Source organism: Mastomys coucha, unplaced genomic scaffold (assembly GCF_008632895.1).
Source record: "Mastomys coucha isolate ucsf_1 unplaced genomic scaffold, UCSF_Mcou_1 pScaffold18, whole genome shotgun sequence".
NCBI lineage: Eukaryota > Metazoa > Chordata > Mammalia > Rodentia > Muridae > Mastomys > Mastomys coucha.
Genome location: NW_022196900.1, coordinates 114,769,028 through 114,793,214, shown reverse-complemented (window position 1 = coordinate 114,793,214; position 24,187 = coordinate 114,769,028). Strand labels below are relative to the sequence as shown.

The following is a 24,187-nucleotide window of genomic DNA, read 5'->3' as shown; positions in this document are numbered from 1 at the left end:
TCTGATCTCTCACAGCAAGAGCAAAAGACAACCAATGCTGGAGCAGGACTGAGCTCTAGGAATGACAGAGTCTGTTGAATAGGTAGCAAAACTAGTTACAGTTTTGGTAAAAACAAAACAAAACAAAACAAAAAAAAACTAGGCCACAGTTCTAACCTGTGGAACAGTGCCTGGGCCTGTGGGCATTCACTGATACCCTTGTGTCCTTGAGTGTATGGCTGTCCAGACTTCAGAGCATTCCACGGTAGCTCCTGCTTTACCAGGAAGAGCTAGCACCCCAACATGTTGATGAAGACACAATAGAGGTTTTCCCCAAGGGGTAACAAGATTCCCTTTGGTGCCTTATTTTATCCCCTCTCCTGGTTGCCACGAGGGCAACAAGGGACAAGATAGATACTCTCTAGCCAACTAATAAGTAAAATCCATGGGGCTGCTGACCTGTACTGAAGTCCCACACCCCAACTGACCAGATCAAACTGGAGCCATTAACACATCACCACTAAGAGCAGGGCGTTTATTTGACCTGAGAAACTGGGAGAGCAAGGTGATAGCCAAGCATCAAGGCAAATAAACCAGGAAAAGTCACACCAAGACATAAAATAAGCAAACTCTGATGGTTTGTATCTGCGTGGCTCAGGGAGTGGCGGCCTTGTTGGAGTAGGCGAGTCTCTTTGGGTGTGGGCTTTAAGACCCTACTCATAGTTTCTAGCTCACTAGCAGCCTTCAGATGAAGATGTAGAACTCTCAGCAATGCCTGCACCGTGCCTGTCTGGATGCTGCCACGCTCCCACCTTGATAATGGACTGAACCTCTGAACCTGTAAGCTAGCCCCAATTAAATGCCCTCCTTTGGACTGGAGAGATGGCTCAGTGGGTAAGAGCACCGACTGCTCTTCTGAAGGTCCTGAGTGCAAATCCCAACAACCACATAGTGGCTCACAACCATTTGTAATGAGATCTGATGCCCTCTTCCGGTGTGTCTGAAGACAGCTACAGTGTACTTACATATAATAAATAAGTAAATCATTTTTAAAAATGTCCTTTATAATACTTGCCTTGGACATGGTGTCTGTTCACAGCAGTAAAACCCTAACTAAGACACAAACAGATAGAGATGAGACATAAATAAAAATTCCTTAAAACATCCAAAGGAAAGACACAGTTTTGCAGAGTGCACCAAGAGAAACTGATCCAGGGGCTGGCGAGATGGCTCAGCAGGTAAGAGCACTGACTGCTCTTCCAAAGGTCCTGAGTTCAAATCCCAGCAACCACATGGTGGCTCACAACCACCCATAATGAGATCTGATGCCTTCTTCTGGAGTGTCTGAAGACAGCTACAGTGTACTTACATATAATAATAAATAAATCTTTAAAAAAAGAGAGAGAGAGATAAACTGATCCACAATCCAAGGGAGAGACATCCTGAAAACACTGAGAAGAGGCAAAGGACAGACTGACAGGCACACCAATAACCTAACTACGTATGCCCTAGGAAGCTGGCTATTGAAAATGAACACAATGTTATGGCATGCAAACCATTGACAGTAAAATTGTTTTTGTCTAAAAAATAATAGTTGGGGGCTGGAGAGATGGTTCAGCGGTTAAGAGCATTAACTGCTCTTCAAAGTTCCTAAGTTCAAATTCCAGCAACCACATGGTAGCTTACAACCATCTGTAATGAGATCTGATGCACTCTTCTGGGGTGTCTAAAGACAGCTACAGTATACTTACATGTAATAAATCTTAAAAAAAAAAAATAGTTGGGCACACAATGTAGCTCAGTTGACAGAGTGCTTGACTAGCATGTGCAAGACCCTATGTTTAATTGCCAACACTGCATAAACCAGGCATGGTGGCACTTATCATTAATCCCAGCACTTGGGAGACAGGCAGGAAGATCAGAAGTTCTGCATTATTCTTAATTACATATTGAGTTTAAGGACATCCTGGGCTATATGAGACTCTGTCTCAAAAAGCATAAATTAAAAAACTGTGCATGGGGGGCTGGCGAGATGGTTCAGCGGATAAGAGCACATGACTACTCTTCCAAAGGTCCTGAGTTCGGATCCCAGCAACCACATGGTGGCTCACAAACCACCCATAACGAGATCTGACGCCCTCTTCTGGTGCGTCTGAAGACAGCTACAGTGAGTTACAGCTCAGCAAGCGGGGCAGGAGCAAGTGGGGCCGGCAGAAGTCCTGAGTTCAATTCCCAGCAGTCACACACATGATAGCTTACTGCCATCTGTACAACTACAGTGTACTCATACACATAAAATAAATAAAATAAAATAAAATAAAATAAAATAAAAACTGTGCATGGCCGGGTGGTGGTGGCACACGTCTTTAATCCTAGCACTTGGGAGGCAGAGGCAGGCAGATTTCTGAATTCAAGGCCAGCCTGGTCTACAAAGTGAGCTCTAGGACAGCTAGGGCTATACAGAGAAACCCTGTCTCAAAAAAAGAAAACCAAACCAAACCAAACCAAACCAAACAAACAAGCAAACAAAAAACCTATGCATGTTCACGCACACACCTGTGCACAACGTGCGTGTATGTGCATGTGTGTGCATGTGCATGTGTGTGTGCGCGCGCGCGTGTGTGTGTGTGTGTGTGTGTGTGTGTGTGTGTGTGTGTGTATGTACATTTTGGTCCTCAGCACTCACACTGGGCAACTGCCTGTAACTTTAGCACCAGGTGTGGACACACCCTCTGGTCTCTGAGGGCACCTACGTACACATGGCATATGCACACACAGACATACACACATATGTATAAATAAAAATTACAAGTTGAAAATAAATTAAGGGCTATAGAGATGGCTCAGAGGTTAAGAGCACTTGCTGCTCTAGTAGAGGACCACAGTTACGTTCCCAACACCCAAGTCAGTGGCTCAAAACCCTCTGTAATTCCAGCTCCAGGATATTTGATGCCTTCTTCTGGGCTCTGAAGGGACCTGAACTCACAGACACACACATACACTTATTAAAATCAAATGTTAAGGGAAAATAAATTTGTCTTTAGATTTATTATTTTTATGTTGTGTGTATGAGTGAGTGCTTTGCCTGTATGTATGTATGTGTGCTACATGCACGCCTGGTGTCCTCAGAGGTGAGAAGATGGTATCAAATTGCTTAAAACCGTAGTCACAGACGTCTGTAAGCTCCATGTGGGGAGCCCTGGGAACTGAATCCAGGTTTTTTGTAAGAGCAACAAATGCTCTTAAGTGCTGAACCGTATCTCTATCCCCTAAAATAAATAAATAATAAAAAAGATGAACGGGCAGTGTAACTCAGCATGCATCAATCGTATATGGCAGATATAGGGTCCTAGGTTCAACCCTCTGGGCTGTAAAACATCAAATAAGTACATGAAAAAATAAAGGGAAATTTATTACTTTTCTCCTATCTAGAACAACTTTAAAAAACTGAACAAAATACACAAGACAATAACAGTTCTCACATTATTGGGCATCAGGTCATGACCTTGGAAATGGGAAGTGGGTGAGGGAGCCTATCTTAATTCTTCTCATGCCGCCATGGCAAAACACTGTGTTGAAGGTAACTTCCTTTTTTAAAAAAAAAATTTTTATTGCCAGGTGGTGGTGGCACACGCCTTTAATCCCAGCACTTTGGAGGCAGAGGCAGGAGGATTTCTGAGTTTGAGGCCTATACAGAAAAACCCTGTCTCGAAAAATCAAAAAAAAAAATTATTTATTATTTGTTAATACACTGTAGCTATCTTCAGACACTCCAGAAGAGGGAGTCAGATCGTTGTGAGACACCGTGTGGTTGCTAGGATTTGAACTTAGGACCTTCAGGAGAATAGTCGGTGCTCTTAACTGCTGAGCCATCTCTCTAGCCCATGAAGGTAACTTATAAAGGAAATCTTTTAGTTCATGCCTCACAGTTCCAGACAGAGTCCATTACCAAAATGGTGGGATTGTGGCAGCAGGCAGATCAGGGACTGGAGAAGGAGCTGGGAACTGATATCTGACCCACAGGATGAGGCAAAGAAAAGGAAATCTGCAGATAACCTGAGTCAGGGACACTCCTCCTCATCCTTCCCAAACAGTTCCACCCAATGGGAACCAAGCATTCAAATATAGGATCCCATGGGAACAATTCTCATTTAGACTACCACAGAGCCCTCAGACGATGCCAACTTCTACCAGTGTCCAGACCATGTCTGAGGCAAGAGAGCAGCAATAAAGGAAAATAGATAATGTGGATTATTTAATAATGACTAAAAATTCCGGGCCATCAGTGGTGGTGTGAGCCTTTAATCCCAGCACTCAGGAGACAGAAGTAGGAGGATCTCTGAGTTCAAGGCCAGTCTGGTCTACAGAGTGAGTTCCAGGATAGTTAGAGCTACACAGAGAAACCCTGTTTGGCAACAAACAAACAAATGAAAACTACAAACTCTGGGCCTGCAAAAGTTTGGCTGAAATGGAAACTAAATAGAGAAGCCCCAGACTGGGTGAAAATATATGTAAAACATCTGAAACAAATATAACCACTCAGTTCAATAAATAGAAGGTTAATAACCTCATTATTTTACTTAGTAAGAAATTAAAAGTAAAGAACAAAAAGGTACTCAGCACCTTAGCATTGCAAAATTTTTCATTATATCTATAATGAGACACTGTTACATAGCCTTAGATTGGTTCAAATTAAAGATCTGCAATGTTAAGTGTCGGTGAGGAGGCGAGGCAACATGAGACCTCACACATCTCTTTAGGTGGGAGCACTAAATGGTACAGCCACTTTGGAGAGCAGATTGGAAGTCTCTTATAAATTAAGCATTTGTTCCCCTAAAACCCAACAATCCTACACCTACATATTTATCCAAAAGAAATGAAAACATATGTCCACTCGAGGACTTGTACTTGAATGTTAAAGCACTTTTACTCATAATAGCCTAACGACTGCCAACAGGTGGGAAGTTAAGCAAATTAAAGTACACTCAGGGCAATGCAGCTCGGCAACAAAAATACGGCTGATAGCCAGGCATGGTCCCAGGCAAAGGCGGGCAGTTTTCTGTGAGACACGGTAAGAATCAATAAGAATCTATCATCCCCCCAAGCCCCCATCCAAAAATGCGGATGCACGCAGCCACTAATGTTTGTTTGTTCCCGGCTCTGTGGTCCCCTGTCACTTGAGATTCAGGGGGCTCAAGGTAATTCAGGCATTACCTACTTTGAAGCTCCATGAAAGAAGGGAGCAGAACTCAGCTCCTCCATCTAGGGACTGGGGACTGGGGCTGAGGCTGATGCCCCTCCTGGCTATGAGTATGTCAAAGCTGCCCTCGTTTCTTGGTCTGCCATCTGTCCACTCACGACAAGTATGAAGTATTCTTCATCAAAGAATGGAAACAGCAGATGTGCCTGCAAGACTTGAGTCCATGCTTTTGTGCCCGAGGTGACTCCTTTACACCCTAGGAATAGTGCTGGGTCCAGATCCTATAAAGAGAAGCGGTTTCTAGGAACCAGAGGTAGGATCATTGGAAGCAACTTTGGAAGGCTACCTACACCAGGTTCATACTGTGTGACTCCATTCATAAAGTATGGAAAAAATGACAGAAATCCTACTTTAATTCTTTTCAGCAGCATCTTGGTATCTAAACTAGAAGGCTTAAAACATGTAGCCCAGTTGGGTCTTGAGCTCCTCCTGCCTCAGCCTCCTGAGTGTTAGGATTACAGGTATTCACAGCAAGCCCTGGCTAGCAAACCTTCATTGACTTGTTAGACATCAGCACACATAATCAAAGAATCCAGGTCCAGGAGGCAGGTCAATGGTAAGCCTTTTTCACAAGGTGCCCCAGGGCAGCCACAGAAGTTCTACTCTGACTTCTTGTATATTAAGTCTAGTAAAGGGTCTCCTTAGCAGCCATTTTTAGGAGTTTTGTGACATAGATTTGCTCATGCTAACATCTAGTGTAGAGTATTTTTCATTGGTTGACAGCTCTTAGGTTAGAAATGTTAATAATTTGTGTCCAGCATTTCTTATCATGTGATCACTTTCAAAACAGAATTTGAGCATAGAATTCGAACTTCTCTACACTAAATTCAATAATGGCACTTTGATGCCTGTCTTGCTCCAGGCAGAAACAAATGTTCAGAGTGTCCCGGGTAACTCTTCAGTGGGGCATGGGATTGAGATTATTGAAGAAGCAATAACTAAACCCTTTTCTGAGTGGACTGTATGCTTTCTTTGAGCAGCCTGTGAAGTTTATTCCACTCCAAGTATTTTGCACTTGATCCTTTCTGCCAAGTCTCCCCTGCTTATCCAGATGAACAACTCTATCTGAAAACCACGAGATTAATAATTACACTCTTGGCTCAATGAAACCCTATTTGGATCACTGTCATTTTTTGTATTTAGTGCATTTTCCCAGGAAAATAGAAAAGCGACTTTATAAATGCATCAGGCAAAGAAGGGTTTTAAATTTAGCCAATTGTCATTTCCTATTGCAGGATGTGTGACTCACCTCCACCTCCTGGGGCCAACCTGCTGCAGTAATGGGCTTAGGCCAGCTCCCCTGCCTGGGTCTCACATTTGTACCATCCCTTCCCATGTGCTGGGTGCACTGATAAAGTCCAAATCTAAGGCAAAGAAAACTGCAGACCAGTCATATGATTAGTGAGCTTCCCAAAAGACCATACCTCTGTGGCTTTTTCAGTGCCCCATGGGCTTTGCTATCCATGCATAAACTGACCTGATGGCTCCTGGGGCTGCCTATAAAGGCAGAATTTTCAGGTCTCCAGCTCTCCTGCTCAATACCACATCAGGAGAGCAGCACGCCTCTCTCCTCAGAATGAAGAGGCAGTAGCCATTTTCCTTGATCATCCAACAACAGATTCTACCCTATAGAAAAGCCAGAGTTGTGCATGTCAAATTAGTAGTGGATGTGATTTAGTGGTCTCATTTCTCTGATGAAATACCCAACAGGACAATTTAAGGAAGAGTTTATTTTAGCTCACAGTTTAAAAATGCAGTCCACCACGGTGGAGGAAGCTTGGCAGTGAGAACAGTGGAATCAGGAGTGAGGCAGCTGGTCACATTGCATCTGCAGTCAGGAAGAAACATAGACTCTCTCAAGGTGCATCTCCTAGGCCATTCCAATATAGTCAAGTTGACAGCAAAAATGAGCCATGGATGCCAGCAACTGAAGAATGCATAGCTCTGTGGATATACAAGTGGTCCTACATTCATTTTCACTATTGTTATTGTTTAAGGTTTTATGTATTTTAATTTTATTGTGCATGAATATTTGCAAGCTTGTATGCAAGTGTACTATGCATGGCTAGTGCCTGAGAAGATCAGAAGAAGACTGTCGATCCCCCAGAACTTGTTTGTGAGATGTTATGTGGATGCTGGAACTCAAATCCAGCTCCTCTACAACTGTAGAAGCTGTTGTGGGGCAGTGGTTGTGCATGCCTTTAATCCCAGCCCATGGTAAGCAGTGGCAGGCAAATCTCTGTGAGTTCCAGGCCAGTCTGGTCTACAGAGCACGTTCCAGCACAGCCAGTGCTACACACGGAAACTCTGTCTCAAAAAAAGAGAGAGGACCAACTGCTTTGATGAATCAGTGAACCATCTCAGCCCCACCACACTGCTGCTCTATCAGGGTAGCAGGTCCCACAATCCATACTCTAGGTGAACCAAGACTAGAAAGGGAGCTTCTTTAGGCATTTGGAAAAAAAAAAGAGAACACACCTCTGAGATGGACAGCCTTTCTGTGAGAAAGGCCTTGAGGTGGTAGACTGTGAGTGAGGCTCTTCCTCAGAACAAGAATGGGAGTAGGTGGAGAGAGTACAAGAACAAGCTGTAGTGTCTGCAGAGGAAGAAGCAAGCCAGGCATGTTAGAAACAGCCTAAGAGGTGGAGAGATGGCTCAGAGGTTGAATGCACTGACTGAGTGTACTGGCTGGTTTTGTGTGCCTACTTGACACAGGCTAGAGTTATCACAGAGAAGGGAGCTTCAGTTGGGGAAGTGCCTCCTTGAAATCCAGCTGTGGGGCATTTTCTCAGTTAGTGATCAAGGTGGGGGAGGGCCCCTTGTAGGTGGTGCCATCCCTGGGCTGGAAGTCTTGGGTTCTATAAGAGAGCAGGCTGAGCAAGCCAGGGAAAGCAAGCCAGTAAGGAACATCTCTCCATGGTCTCTGCATCAGCTCCTGCTTTCTGACCTGCTTGAGTTCCAGTCCTGACTTCCTTTGGTGATAAACAGCAATGTGGAAGTGTAAGCTGAATAAACCCTTTCCTCCTCAACTTGCTTCTTGGTCATGATGTTTGTGCAGGAATAGAAACCCTGACTAATACACTGAGATTCCAGAGGTCCTGAGTTCAATTCGCAGCAACCACATGTTGGCTCACGACTATCTGTAATGTGATCTTGGTGCCCTCTTCTGGCATGCAGACAGAACACTGCACATAATAAATAAATAAATCTTTAAAGAAAGAAAGAGAAAGAGAAAGAGAGAGAGAGAGAGGGAGAGGGAGAGGGAGAGTGCCTAAGACTCTAACAACCATGCAGGACCAAGGCTCTGTTTCCTGACCTTGGGTGAGACAGCTCCATAGTTGTCTTTCCTAATTCCCTTAGTAGAACCCAGGTAAGAGGTAAAGACGACCCATAACATGTTCAAAATATATACATACAACCTATATATGTATATATGTAGGAAGAAACCAAAGCTCAGAAACTACACAGAAATCTTGCTAGGAACAAAATTTTGAAAGCTTGTAACCCCAGGACTTGAGGGGAAGCAGAATGGGTAGTCAGGAATTCAGAGTTATCCTTGACTTCAAAACCAACCTGGACTACATCAGACCCTGTCTGAAAAAGGAAAAAAATAAATAAAGCACATCTAAGGAGTCCCTTGTGCTAGAAGCTCTATAAGTCATCTTTCTCAACACACCTGACTGGTCACTTTCCAGGCATCTCCGGGGACTTAGGTCACCTGAGCGTAGGGCATTCTTACTCTGTTGATTAGGCTTAGTCTCTGAAGCAGCTGGAACTCCAAGTGTTCACCACTGGTAAGTGGGATCTGCTTATTTTAAAGTGTTTTCTGTGATCCCAGGCATCCAGTAAGGTCAGTGAATAAGGCTGAACAGGGGCTTAAGCTTGTGATTAGCTTTTAAAAGGAATCCTTCAAAACTTTGTACTCAAAAGAATTAAAATGGAAGATGTGTCATAGGAAGAGCATACTAATTGGTTATCCAATACCAAATGGTCAGCTCTGAGAACAAAATACATAGTAACATTATACAGACTGAGCCGGTTATATTTAGGAATATATATGTATATACACATTTGCATGTAACAACAATTAATGAAAAAAAGAGGCCATGAATTTGAAGGAGAGATAGGAGTGGTGGTATACAGGAGATGCTGGAGGGAGGGAAAGGAGAAATGATAGAGCTGTAATTTCAAAAATAAAAAAGACAATTTAAAAAAGATAAAAGATGTGCGGGCCTTCTGCTCTCCTATGGAGGGTCGATGGCAGCGTTGTCAGCAGGGCCTGTCCAAGTTGGTGTGAATAGGTAAGATGGGGCCTGACCCTCCAGACTCAGGTATCAATATCCTCTCTTGTCCAGTAGGGTTTTCAGCGCCGGTCAGAGAAGTAGTCAATAGTACCTACCAGCTTTCTCTCTCACGAGGGAGGTCGTTCAGGTGGAGGGTGTCCAAGGAATGAAGTGTGGGGCGCATCTTTTCCCTGATAGAGGAGAGGTGGCTTCAGGAACGCCCCCTGCCTAGGCAACCCAAGCCTGAGACCCTCACAAACCTCTCAAGCAAGCAGGGCCTCAGAGATGAGATTTTGCACTACCTGCATAAGGGAGTCCACACGTCTTGCGTCCTGGTCCCTTGTGCTCCAGGCAGACACGTGGAGGAACCTGTTTGCAGATAGTAAGGGCCACAGCCGGTGGAGGGTCTGGGCCGCCTGACTTCTGACAGCAATGGAGAAGACGCGATGTGTGAGGCTCTGGGAGCGCAGCGGAGCTACCACCGGGAGCTATGTGGTGCGCAGAAGCCTCCCGCGTGCTGCGGGGCGTGCGAGCGGGGGTGGGACTGGAGCGCGGGGCGGGGCGGGGCGGGGAAGGCTCGACGTTCCGTCCTTCCCCCCCGTGCCCGTTCCACTCTCCTTCGCGCTCCCGCCCTTCTGGTGCCGCCGCGCGGCCGCAGGTAAAGCAACTTTGCTTGCGCTGGGGCTAGCCAGACCTGTCCCGCGCACAGCCTGCAAGACCATGGACGTTCTGGGCTGGCTGCTGCTGCCGCTCTTGCTGCTATGCACGCAGCCGCACCATGGCGCCAGGTGAGCAGCTCCTGGGCCAGGGATGATGTGGGGCGGGAGGGACTCGTCCTTTGGCGGGCACCCTCGGTGGGGCAGAGTTCCGAGAGGCCCTGAGTCTTTACCCCTAGGTCCACCCTGTTCTGCTTTGCGCGTGCCCCTCTTCCAGTTCTGAGGAACCCCGCCGACCTCTCTCAGGCTGCCCGGGTGCTGTCCGCCGTCCTCGGTGCTGAACGCTGCGCTTTGGGGCGGGATTGGAGCAGTCAGGCCAGGTTAATGTAGACACCTCTCTTCATCCTTGTCCTTGGCTGCATCCCACTGAGCTGGTTCCTGCTCCGCTGGTACCCTTCCAGGTGCAGAGCTGAAGCTCGGCAGGATAAGCTGAGGGCAAGAAGAAGGGAAGACTTAAGAATTGGGAGTTGTGGGGAACGGGTTTGCTCTTGCGTTCGGGAGAAATGCCCATCCTTTGCCTCTGCTTGTATGGACGCCTCAGGAAGGTTGGTCCCAACCCTGTCAGTAGGGCGAAGGTGACTGTGGGTCTTCTCTCAGGAGTTTTGCTTCCGAGTTTATGGACTGAATCCTGATTGCAGGTGAACAGCAGCCAAGTAGTCCAGTCGAATACTCTCATGGAAGGAGACTATATTCTTGGGGATAAAAGAGGGCTGTTTCCCCAGAACGAGAAGAGTCTAAGTAGGGAGGCCTTAGGCTAGGATGTCCTCTCAGAAGCCTCCAACATTCCACAGTCCCTGTCTTCTTTCTTTTCTCGCTGGGACTTAAAACCCAACCTTGGTCATCTTGGGCCAAGCAACCTGACATGAGAGTCATGAGAAGCAAGTGAAGGGCCTTTGTGAAAATCCTTTGGAGGAAAAGGCAGAAGACAAACAATGGAGAGAGGTCCCTTGAACTGTGGACTTGAGGGCCAACTGGCACAAACTTGGGAGAGGGTTGGACAACAGATTTGGCTGCATGCCAGTTGTATTTTGGCCATAGATATCCAGGAAGTGCATCATGCAGGAGTCTGAGCTTCTCTGCTGGCAGGTGGGGGACAGGTCCAGAAGGCCTAGATCTGGCTACAAATGTTATAACTAGGTTGGAGAGCAGGGAATGGCCACTGACCATAAGCCTCTGACTAGCCAATGCCCAGGAAAGGGTTTTGTTCCTTATTAATCCCTGTGGGCTTTAGTAACATGGCTGCAACTGTCGTGTTTGAGGTTCTGAGGTCAGATGTTGGCCCTGTCCATGGCCACATAGCCAAGAATTTGAAAACTGAGAGGCTCTGACACCCCAACATTTTAACCTTGAGCATGACACCAAAACTCATTTGTTAGCAAGTCCTGTCCTATGCTGACATGAAGCTTGTTTTCTATTTATTCTATTTACAGGACCTATTTATAGGTTGCTTGCTGGGAAATTCTCCAGACCCCTCCCTCAACTCTGCATGCAGAGCCTATCCCCTTCCCCAAAGTAAAAAAAGAAATTCTAAATCCTGGCTTGTGTGAGGCTTCTGAGGCACTGGACAAGGGATTGTGTACCTATTTCTTGGGTAAGGGAGCTGAGGGACCCAATATCCTTATCCTAATCTTATGTGGATCAGCATCATGCATAAAGTGGAGGAAGCACTGCTCTGATGAGCTTTCATTTCATCCTGGAATCGAAAATAGTTATTGTCTTGTCATATCTTAAAAGTCTGCCCTTAGATGGCTCTGTCCAGACCTTCTTCTCTTGGCCTGGCCTGACAATTACACAATGTGGAATTGTCAGTGGGGCAGGGCTAAAGGATCTTTCTAGAGAGGGGAAGAGCCAAAGGCACAGCTGCCAGCTCAGCCCTTGTGATGACCTTCAGCTTTAGCCAAGTGCTATCTGTGCCTTCTCACCTTTTCCAGCCCCTCTACTTTGGACAGCTTCCCCTCTTAGTCTCCAGATCCTCCTCAGTCTTGGCCTCAGTGGTTCCTTGTGAGAGAAAGGCTTTGAGATAGGAGGATAGCATCCATGTCATATTTTTGGGCTGGGTGTAGAGTTTGAAGACCTGCATCTATAGTGGGCACTGAGCTTGTCAACTGCACACTCGTGTGGGTGTCCCTCCCAGACTGTTGGCACCTCTATCTCCCTGGCACTCACGGTGTGATGGTCGCAGTACTCTTCTTTGCCTTGGTAACTGGGATGCTAGCAAGGAGCATGCTGCTCTAAAAGCAGAGCTGTGGGATCCGTGGGCTTATGTGTGCACAGCGGATGCATGCTGCAGTGAGGAGCATCCGCTGCCTGGCTCAGCTGCACCCACCTTCCTTTTCTGTCTCCAGAGGCATAAGGGTGGGCTCATTTCTCAGTGGGAGAGGAGGAAAGAAGTTCCCATAATATAACAGTAGTTCAAGGGGGCAACCAATGTGTTTTCACTTCATCTACTCTGCTCCAAGACTTTGAATTCCCCAAACCAAAGCCTGACGTGTGTCTCTAAGCCTCTCTGTCCATCTATCCAAATGATGTCCTAACCCCAGGTTATCAGTGGTCTCCAAGGGAGCTCGGAGCATGAGCAGCCTTCTGCCAAGATCACTGTAACTAGTAAGAATGAAGACTTTTTTACTCCATGTTGTGTTCCTTGAGTGCAGAGCATGTGTACTCCCTGCCCATTAGCCTACCCACTCTGTAAAACCTGTCACGAACCATTGGGTCAGAGTAGGGCTTTAGGAACTGTGGACTTCAGATCTCAGGATCTGGCAAGTAGCTGGATCTTTCTCACACCCCACTCCTCTGTACTCATTTCAGAGCTGGAAAATGCCAGTCGCTCTCCCAGCAAAGAGACTCTGGAGCTAGTAAGGTCTCCTCCTTTCTTGCTTCTAGAATGTAGTAAGACCTTGTCTCTGCCAACTCAAGGTGTTCTCCCTAAGGATCTTACTTCTGTGCCCTTACTTTCATGTTCTCACCAGACCCTGTATGAAGATGGAGGAGAAATGTGCACACATGTGCACAAATGTGTCACTGCCCTGGGACAGGGCCAGGAAGGACAGTGTCTCCTGATGGCCTCATTCCAAGCAGGCTACATGACAGCTGGGTAGTCCAAAAATAAAGCCCATTTCAAGTCCCTTCACATCTGGCCTTCAGGATGACTTTCATTTGCATTCCTAATTGTACTTTGTGAAGACTAGGACTTAATTTAACCATTTCATAGCCTGTAACCACATTGTCTCATTTCCAGCTCTGCCTATCACTCCAGGGAACTGCTGGGGGTGGGGCAGTGGCTCTCTGTTTGGGGTAAACAACGGACCCTGATGCCTTGTGATGGGCTAAAGCATCAGTGCTTGGTAGGTCAGAGGTCTGGAAAATTTTGTTAGCTAAGGAAATCTTGATAGAAAGCTGATTCTTCAAAGTCCAGTATATGAAGCAGATGAACCAAATGGTGTTCCTCAGACACACCTAAGAGCAAGTAAAGTCATAGGAGCATGACCTTACCATGTGCAGAGAAAGGCAGGGCTGAGTCTGTTCCCCTAGCCACTTTACTTCTAGCAGAACTGTGCATGTTTGTGTGTGTGTGTGTGTGGGGGGGGTTGTTGTTCTTACTGTCTGTTTGCTCCCCTCTTCCATTTTGGTTCTTTGAAACAAGATCTCATATAGCCCAGACTAGCCTTAAATTTCTGATCCTCCTGCTTCCACTTCTGAGATTATAAGCACATGCTACCACACCAGACAGAACTGTGAGTTTAAAATGTGAGCTCAACTGTGAGACCTGCTGTTTAGAACCTCTTTCCTGACTCCAGTTTGAGGCTTTTCCTGCCTTCAGAGCCCTTTATGTCTACCTCCTTCAAGTCAAGGCCTCTGATCATGATCTTTTCACAACCCAGAGCCCTCTCTGTTCCATTGTCACTGTCTCTGGGAGGCTGTTTCTCTGTATAACCTCCAGCCTAGGCAGAAAAGATCCTGAAGTCCCACTTGTAGAATCCATTTCTTTTAACACCACTCACATTGTTTTTTTTTTTTTCCCCACAATCCCTGGGCTGCTACCTAACCTGGGCTGTGACATCTGTCTGTGTCTCCACCTTAGAGAGGTTATTTGATGATTTGGACAGATAGTTCAGTAGGCAAAGTGTTTGCCACATAAGGATAAGGTCTTGACTTTGAACCCTAACATGTAAAAATGCTGGGTGGCCAGCAATATGAAAGTACAAACAGGAGCCCACCTTCACAGTGACACACTTCCTCCAACAAGGCCACACCTCCTAATAGTGCCACTCCCTGTGGGCCAAGCTTTCAAACACATGAGTCTATGAGGGCCATTCCCACTCAAACCCCTACACCTGTGTACTTTACTAGGCATGTTCTAGGCTACTGAGAGACTGTCTCAAAAAACAGCACCTGAGGAATGATATCCAAGGTTAATCTTTGTCTTCCAAATGTATTTGCACACATATGCACACACATATACACATGCATGCACATGTGCCCACACACGTACAGGGAGTCTCTTGATATTTGGAGTGAAGAGATGGATAGTTAGGAAAAATTCCCAAGGAGTGCTTGGGGTTATGTCTCAAGGCAAAACAGAAAAGCAATAGAGAACAGGCTGTTAGCATTTGGGGAGGAGGGAGAGGAGCCAGAAGGCCTGGGGGCAAGGAGGCTGGGTGGATGAAGCTGGAGAGTGAGAGAATGGGGGCGGGGGGGGGGCAAGTGTAGCAGGGCTAGGGAGAGCTGAAGGGTCCAGGGAGGGGCGGGAAGATAGAGTGGGAGAAACAGCATTATCTTCAGTAAAGCAGAGGGATACAAGGGGTGTGAAGTGGAGAGGGAAGCTAGCCTGCTATTGGCCTTCATGTTGTGCCAGGTGGTGACAGTCCTCACACAGCAGGAGGGATGCTGTGATTCCCAGGTGCTACCTGAAGAAACAGGAGACTGAAGGCAAGCCTGACTGAGTGACACCTCCCCCCCCCCCCCCCCCACTAAGAAGCAGGCAGCCAGGCTTCCTAGTGCCTGTCTTTAATTACACTACTCAGGAGGCAGAAGAAATGGAGCTCTGTGAGTTTAAGAGTGTTCTAAGACAACCAGAAATGTGCAGAGAGACCTAGTCTCAAAAAAAAAAAGAAAGAAAGAAAGAAAGGAAGGAAGAAAAAAAGAAAGAAGAAAAACAACACCCCCTCCAAAACAAAAACAAAAACAAAAACAAAAAAACACAAAAATTAAAAAATAGAATCAGGCAATGCACAGAGTAGAGCCAGGTATTCAGTACCCAGGAGGGCTGAGGGGCCTGTTGCAGTGGCCTGGCAAGAGGCCAGCAAGAGGCCACATTTCCATAGTACCAGGTAGGACTCTTTCCACTGTCCCAGACCAAGGACCTGGAGACCATGTCCAAAGTTACTCTCCTGTCCCTGGAATTCACTAACTGACCCGTCTCTGTTCCTGATAAGGAGATCCACTGTTTTTTTGCCTTCTTGAAGGAAGGAATTCTGTCAAGAGACCCAGACAATTTAAGTAGAAGTTTATTTAGCAAAGCAAGTACTCAAAAAGAGACTGGAGTGGGCTGCGCCAAGACAAGGAGCAGCTCAGTGGTTCTGGATTGTGCGTTTTAAAAGACACTTTTATGAATGTGTATGAGGTGGGTGGTATATTTATGGGGTAGAATAACACTTTTTCCCTTTCAAATCAGAGTGGACAGGATCTTTCTTTTAGGATGTTTCTTCTCATGACTTGCACAAAAAGTTATGTGTCAATGTCACGGTGCAGGAGATACTGTAACAACAAGTCTCTTGAGGATGCAGACCCTCTGTTAGTGCATATGTGAGGGAGAATGTCCTGGTGCTTTTGTTCCTGGTATGGAGGGAACAACCTCAAACTTCACTAAAGTTTCAAGGATGTTTAACCACAAAGGGACATTTTTGACCAATAGCAGACACAGATACCAAGACCCAGCCTCATTTTCCTCCAATGTCATGTCTCAGTCCTTCCTACCCCACATCATCCCCATGCTTTTAGTAGAGGCCCCTCCTTCTTGGGTGTACCCTTTCCCCTGTGGGCAGGAGCATAGCATGCATTAGTGTTCTAGGCTGCCACAACAAATTACACAAACTGGGTGCCTTCAAACAACAGGAAATGATTCTTTTGTACTTCTGAGATAGAAACCTCTAACACTCTGGAACATCTAAGGACAGTTGCCCCGGGCTTCCCTCCTGCTTCTGGTGGTAGCCAGCAGTACTCAGCCCTCCCCACCCCCAACACATACCTTGTAGAGGCACCACCCAACCTCTCCCTGGTCTTTATCTGCCTTCCCATCTCTGCCCTCTGTTTTCCACTAAGAGGCCTGCCCTACTGAGACTTGGCCTTTCCCTAACAATACTCACAAACACTTTATGCTTAGATAAGGTCCCGTACTGAGGTTCCCATTGGAAACAAAGGCTTGGAGGGTGAGGAAGGGTGGGGGCTCAGTTTCAGCAAGCAGAAGAAAGTATGGGGAGGCTGCTGAGGGCTCCCTGCTCTGACAATGCCTTCTTTGTGGTAGGGTGGGTCCCAATGTCTGCCTCATGTGTAGTTTTGGACCCATTGGAGGGGTGTCCCAAACTTTTAGAGACCTCAACTCAGGCTATATTGGGATTTGCGGCTACAGTACAGAAAGATTTTGGGACTAACTAGTTTATTGAGTAGAGATAGAGATTTTATTTATTTAATTTATTTATTTATAGGCAGGATCTCATTATGTAGCTCTGGCTAGCTTGGAACTCACTATATAAACGAGATCAAACTTTCTTAACTCACAGGCATCTGCCTGCCTCTGTCTCCTGAGTGTTAGAGTTACAGAGCCAGATTTTATTAGTGATATTTTAATATAGGCTTAAACATGAGGGTTAAGAGAAGAGAAATATGTCAGAAGGATGGCCATAGAGCATATATATGCATGGGTCCCAAAAGCAAGTAGTAGGAAGTAAAACATACAGGCTTCTCAAGGGAGAGTCTCAGCCCATTGTCTTGGCTTTAGCCATAATCGCCCCTTTTTGTGGCTTTCTAGCTGCACCTCAAAGTGCTGCTAAGAAGCCTTTTTCCTCTCCTTTTTTCCCTCCTGATAACTGAGGAGGTCGGACAGCCTAGGCATTAAATACCCTGGTAGAACCAGAAGCCACTAAATTACACAAGGGGTTTAGGACAGGTCCTTTTCCTGTAAGTGGGGTTTCTGGTGAAAGTCCTCAAAAACTGCAAGTTTACAGCTCAGCAGGGAAAAGGGGGGTTCTAATAGTTGTTGATTGTGTGGAATTCTTGTTTCTCTACTGGCCAGAAGCTTCAATTGGATTTCCAAGTAAGAGTGGGTTCCTCTCCCTTCTCATGGCCCCAAGATTTCCCTTGCCTTTCTGTTCTGCCTGACAGACCTGCTGGGAACAACAGAGCCAGCACAGGTTTTTGTAGTGCTGTCCCCAGCTGCTCCAGGGTCATGGCTACTTGAGGGGCTAGGATAGGAGGGTGGGGCAGGCTGGGCTCTCCTGAAAAGATGGAGCTGGAGTCTCTGGGTATCTCTCACTTCTCTTTAGCCACATCCAGGGGATCTTTGCTGATGGGAAGGCTGTGTGGTCTTGTTTGGGTTCTCTGCTTTTGAGAAAAGCCCTGGGGATTGGGACTCCTGTTGGCAAGTCTTTGATTTCCCTCCTTAGACACATAAAGAAGGGGACCTGGGAGACACCTCAAGGGAGTATGGGAGCTCCATCTATATTGTGGGGTGGACACAGGGCATCATTCCTCAGGAGCAGACAGGAAGGTGCCTGACACTGGAGCAGAAAGCTAGCAGAAGTGTGGAGGGCCTCTTCATTAAATGTGCCTTGCCTGGAGGGCCCAGAGGGGCCCGCACCTGCTCTTCCTTGGCACCTGTGCTGAGGGCAATGCTCCACCCCCAGGCCCTGGTGCTCTGCCTGTTGTGACCAGTTGGCCTTGTGTTCCCAGAGCAATGAATGACATTGGGGACTACGTGGGCTCCAACCTGGAGATATCCTGGCTCCCCAACCTGGACGGCCTAATGGAGGGCTATGCCCGGAACTTTCGACCAGGCATTGGAGGTACAGGCAGATAATGGCGTAGGAGCAGAAACAGCTCCAACCGTGGATCTGCTGTGGGTGTGGGCTCTGCTGGGCTTTGGTTTGGCAACTCCGGGGGTTCACTGGATTTCAAGCCCCAGGCATCCTGGATGGAAGAGGTATCTCCCCAGAGACTGAAGCAAATGTGTAAACCACTCCAAGTTCCCCGAAAAGGCCATGAATATTATTCTGTCCCACCTGTCTGGGCTGGCCTAGAAGGGCAGTTGGGTGCTGGGCTGGGGTTTCTACTATAACAACATTAGCAGGCCCCTCCTTCTTACAGGTCCTCCTGTGAATGTGGCGCTTGCCCTAGAGGTGGCCAGCATTGACCACATCTCAGAAGCAAACATGGTAGGTGCCAGCCAACACAGCTCCCTGAGTTGTGTGCCATCAGGAGGAGAGCAAGGGACAACAGTGCCAGTGCTTACCCTCCTTCTCTACAGGAATACACCATGACAGTGTTCCTGCACCAGAGCTGGCGAGACAGCAGGCTGTCCTACAACCACACCAATGAGACCCTAGGCCTGGACAGCCGCTTTGTGGACAAGCTGTGGCTCCCCGACACCTTCATTGTGAATGCCAAGTCTGCCTGGTTCCATGATGTGACTGTGGAAAACAAGCTTATCCGCCTACAGCCTGACGGAGTGATTTTATACAGCATCCGGTGAGCTGGGCCTACCTTCCCATGCCTTCTGGAAGAGCATCCCCTGAGCTCAGGCCCAGTCCCTCATTCTTCAATGACACAGATATTGATGGTAGACAGTGGTACCCGTTGTCCCCTCTAGCTTTCAGGGGCTGCTCAGTTCATATCAGCTTCAGACATTACAGTGGGCAGCTAGAGCTGCACGTGGCCCCTGATGAGCAGGTGGCTCCTCTGTGTTGGTGCAGGGGGGTTATATCTGCTGTCTAGGGGCAGGGGACCTGCTGGCTTCTAAGGGATACCGTGACCTCACCACTAACCTACTTTGCCTGTACAGTATCACTTCCACAGTGGCCTGTGATATGGACCTCGCTAAGTACCCCATGGACGAGCAGGAGTGCATGCTGGACCTAGAGAGCTGTGAGTCCCCTCTCCAAGGCTGGGGTAGGCTCCTTCTTGTTTGGGGCTGCACTGGCCCCTCCAGTGGGTCAGGACAGTCAGGATTGCAAGTCCGTGAAGCTCAGGGCCAGGGCCAGGGCCAGGGCCAGACTGGCCTGGACCAGAGGACAGGGAAGCATGCAGGACAGGGCTTCCTTAAGAGCCTGTATTGGGCTGGAAGACCTAAAGGAACTTAGCCAGCACAAGTGGAAAAGAGCACAGAAGATCTGGCTGTGGCAACCAGGCTGTCCCAACAGAACAGAGCTAAGATAACCTGGGTCCCTTTGTATTCCACATCAAGGATGGCTCCAAGTCTGTCAGCACCCCTGTCATCCTTCTCAGAGATGTGAAATGTTGTGCCAGAGCTAAGGACACTCCCCCGCATCTCCTACCCCCACTCCTGACTGAATATGACTGAATGAGGTCTCTGCTGCTGTCACCTGGTCAGCCCCACCATTCAGGCTCTCTATGTAGATGGGGCATTCCCTCTGAGGCTGCCAAGGACTGAGCTAGGCCCTGCTGCCCTCCGGTGGGCTCTCTTACAGATGGCTACTCTTCTGAGGATATTGTCTATTATTGGTCAGAAAACCAGGAGCAGATCCACGGACTGGACAGGCTGCAACTGGCCCAGTTCACTATCACCAGTTACCGCTTCACCACGGAGCTGATGAACTTCAAATCAGGTAATGTGGCCTCTTCTGTGAGCTGCCCCCAGGTCTCTCTCTCTCTCTCTCTCTCTCTCTCTCTCTCTCTCTCTCTCTCTCTCTCTGGTTTTTCTAGACAGGGTTTCTCTGTGTAGCCCTGGCTGTCCTGGAACTCATCTGTAGACCAGGCTGGCCTTGAACTCAGAAATCTGCCTGCCTCTGCCTCCCAAGTGCTAGGATTAAAGGTATGTGCCACCACTTCCCGGCACCCCCTAGGTTTCTTGTGCTTCATAACTGAGCTCCCAGCCAGTTCTGAGGGTCAAGGATGCACCTGGAAAACCACAGAGTTGGGCATTAGCTGAGTGTTACTGGCTGTGCTCAGATGGAATGGGAACATGCTGACATGCCGTACAGCCAGGTTCTACCTTCTTGTTCTTGGGTTATTTCTTCCCAATACTTTAGGCTTAGAGAGAACATGAAAGTGGATAGTATAGGCCCTTAGCCCCAGGACTAAGCCCCTTCCTTGACCACCTTTCCTTTCTGAGTGTGGATATGCACAGAGTAGGGCAGAAGGCACAGAGAAAGGCAGCAGGTACCCTGGCATTAGCTGGGCAGGTTGCTCACAACCAATTCAGCAAACTTGACCCTTCTCTTCTTAGTCTGGGTGACCCAACATCCTTGTGGCTGGACCTAGAGTAATGTGTGGAAGGTGGGGTTTCTAGGGTCTTCCATCTGAGCCTCAGAGTGGACCCAACAGCCAACCAGGTGCTCTCTCTGAGGCATATGGGGCAGATGGAGTGATTGAGAAGAGCTCATTTGACAGTGGGTTGTCCCCACAGCTGGCCAGTTCCCACGGCTCAGCTTACACTTCCAGCTTCGCAGGAACCGGGGTGTCTACATCATCCAGTCTTACATGCCCTCCGTCCTCCTGGTTGCTATGTCCTGGGTCTCCTTCTGGATTAGCCAGGCAGCGGTGCCTGCCAGAGTATCTCTAGGTATGAGTTTTGTCTTTCTTTCCCATGAGCTGGTGGGAAAGCTATACAGGGATTGGGCCACCCTGCTAGCCATGAGCCAATTCTTTAGACTCTAGACCTCCTTCTGTCTACCCTGTGCAATGGCAAATCAGAACAGGACTGACCTTTTGAGCCTCGGGTGGGAGTGGAAGGCTGAAGAGCTCCCCTTTTCCTGGGACCCCGGCCCTGTTGGTTTAGGTGAAGAAGAGATGGTAGGACTTCATCACTGACCATCCACTCCCACCAGGCATCACCACTGTGCTGACAATGACCACACTCATGGTCAGTGCCCGCTCCTCCCTGCCACGGGCTTCTGCTATCAAAGCTCTGGATGTGTATTTCTGGATCTGCTATGTCTTTGTGTTTGCTGCCCTGGTGGAGTATGCATTTGCCCACTTCAATGCTGACTACAGGAAAAAACGGAAAGCCAAGGTCAAGGTCACGAAGCCAAGGGCAGAGGTGAGAGAGTGAGTGGGCCTGTCTTGAGGTTCAGAATCAGGGATCGATTCTTGCCTGGTGGAAGGGAGCAGAAAGAAGTATTATCCTTTTCCTGGCCAGCTCTGAGGTCACTGTTGTCCCTGAGTCCCTGTCCCTGGGGCCAGCTCCTTAGCACAGTCTGCTGCACGGTTGCAGCAGTGCTTAATAAATACTGCACAGGAGCCCTGCTCAACCAGGGCATCCTCAGCTCTGTCCTCCCATCTCCCACCCAACCCTCTGCAGATGGATGTGAGGAACGCTATCGTCCTTTTCTCCCTCTCAGCTGCTGGGGTCAGTCAGGAGTTGGCTATCTCTCGCCGTCAAGGCCGGGTGCCTGGGAACCTCATGGGTTCCTATAGATCTGTGCAAGTGGAGGCAAAGAAGGAGGGGGGGTCCCGCCCAGGGGGCCCAGGAGGCATCCGTTCCAGACTCAAACCCATTGATGCTGACACCATCGACATCTATGCCCGCGCTGTGTTCCCAGCAGCTTTTGCAGCAGTCAACATCATCTACTGGGCAGCATACACCATGTGACGGCAGTACATGTGCCACATGCAACGGTTGCCATAAACTCCTGGAGGAACAGCCCTCTCCATGGGTCCCAAAGTGGGACAGAGAGGAGGTTCTGCTTCCTCGGCTTTACCTCAACTTTGCTCTAAAGACCAGCCTGCACTTCTTGTAGATGGAACAGGATGGGCTTTGCATAGAGGGCCATCATAGCTGGCCTGACCCAGAAGCTGAGCCTAGTGCTGCTGAGCCCTTAGGAGCTGTGAAGTTTTAGACTCACATCAGAATGGTCCTGATTTCTAGGCCTTTGCTCCATGGGATTAGGATCAGAGACAAAGAGCATGGGGGTGGATGACCACTCTCATGGTGAACTGGAGAAGGGCATTTTAGGCCTCTTTGGTCCCAGCATGAAATAAAGCCTTGACCTGGCAGCTGGTTTCTGTCTTTGTTGCACATGGCAGTTGCACTGTGGTCTTCTCTGCCTATGCTTCTCTGCCGCAGGTGATATAGGAAAGGTATGGGGAGGGGCAGCCTCCAGAAACCCAGAAAGTCTAGGGTAAGCATGCACTGTGTGCAAGGAAAGCAATGGGGTCAGGGTCCCAACAGGGAGGCTGACTGACAGAGGATGACACTGGGAGAGGGGGCTTGGAAAGAATAATCAGCGTTGATGACATCATGAGTGACATCACTGTGGGTGACATCATCGTGGGCGATGTCATTGCAGGTGACATCATCATGGGTGACATTAGCATGGGTGACACCAGCATTGGTGACATTAGCATGGGTGATACCTGCATTGGAGGCATCATCATTGGTGACATCAGTATCAATGACATGTTCATTGCTGAAACCAGCATGATGCGTTGGTATCTGTCTCTCCCAGTCACTGGATTACATTGGAGCTATCTGCACTTACACAGAAGCAGATCTGGGAGCATGAGTAAGAAGCCTAGATTCCAAAACCACATAATTCTGAAGTGCCTTCCCAAAATTTCAGAACTGGGAACACATCTGGAGCCAGGGAAGTTCAGGGGTCGTAGCCCAGAAGATAAGTTGTATGGCTGTATTTGAAGGGTCAGGAAAGGCAGAGGTACAGAAACCTGAATATGGCTTAAGAAGTCACTGATCCCTTGATCAACTGGTGGATGCTCAGGCCCAAGGTGCCACTATTGTGCCTTCTCACATGAAGTAATGGGAACTCAGAGCCCATCTCAGGCCATACAGACACCCCTTAGCTACTTCCCACAGCAGCCTGAAGCCATCAGAGCCTGTGAAAGGCAGCTCCTAATAAAGGGGTCCAGCTTTTCCATACATTGAGTCTTTCATGCAGAGGAAGCAAAGGGTACAATTAACTGAACAGCTTTTTATCCTGGGTCTGTTCATAGTCAGCAGCTAGCAGCTCAAGAGTCAGACAGACCCACCACCCTGCTTAGTCAGGGTGGGACCAGACTGTGCTCCATTAGTCCTGTAGCATGCTCCTGGTGGGCCCCTACTTGCCAAGATGCTTGGCAAGTGGCTGTGTTAACTAGGAAGTGTCTGTAGTAGGACCTGGGCAGTGACCCCTCACAGCCCCAAACCACTGTAGGTAGCAGTACTGTAACACCACTGCAGGGTCACGAGGGACACAAGACCATGATATTCTCAAAGTGTAGAGGAAGACATTGGCTCCTCTGCTCGGGCCACAGACTGGTGATCATTCTTTCTCTCCATCTCAAAGGTCTAGGACGCCTACCTCCTGGCACCTTGGCTACTTTGTGCTAAAGGATGAGTGTGTATAGCTTATAGGCCATCCGGAGGGTAGGAGCACTGGGCCCTGGCATGATCAGGAACTATAGTGATAGAATGGGCCTCGGAGCCAGCAGAGAGCAAGTGGCCAAGCAAAGCCAGATCTGGGTCAGCTGGGGCTCAGGTTCCTGACAGCAGGAGAGGTAGAACAAACCCAGCCACCTTGGGACAGTCACATGACAGGAATGTCCCTACTTGGGCCCAAGGGCTGGGGCTTTTTCTTTATCTCTATATGTCTGTTCTGTAGGCTTCCTACATGGTCACCTCTGCCAGTTCAGAGAGCAGCCTGGGGATGGGGACACAAGTCCTAGATGGGGCACACTGTAGTTAGTCCAAGACAACCTAATGCTACTTCTCACCTTTAGTG

General features: G+C 48.1%; 1 protein-coding gene across 1 annotated transcript; it reads left to right on the top strand.

Moving 5' to 3' along the window:
- The first annotated feature begins 10,141 nt into the window (after window positions 1-10,141).
- Window positions 10,142-22,465, top strand: Gabrd (gamma-aminobutyric acid type A receptor delta subunit). Its single transcript, XM_031377000.1, has 9 exons — window positions 10,142-10,310; window positions 18,186-18,298; window positions 18,600-18,667; window positions 18,760-18,980; window positions 19,294-19,376; window positions 19,940-20,077; window positions 20,878-21,033; window positions 21,299-21,510; window positions 21,772-22,465. Exons 1-9 carry the CDS (start codon window positions 10,243-10,245, stop codon window positions 22,060-22,062), a joined length of 1,350 nt encoding a protein of 449 aa, XP_031232860.1. The 5' UTR covers window positions 10,142-10,242; the 3' UTR covers window positions 22,063-22,465.
- The last annotated feature ends 1,722 nt before the right edge of the window (window positions 22,466-24,187 follow it).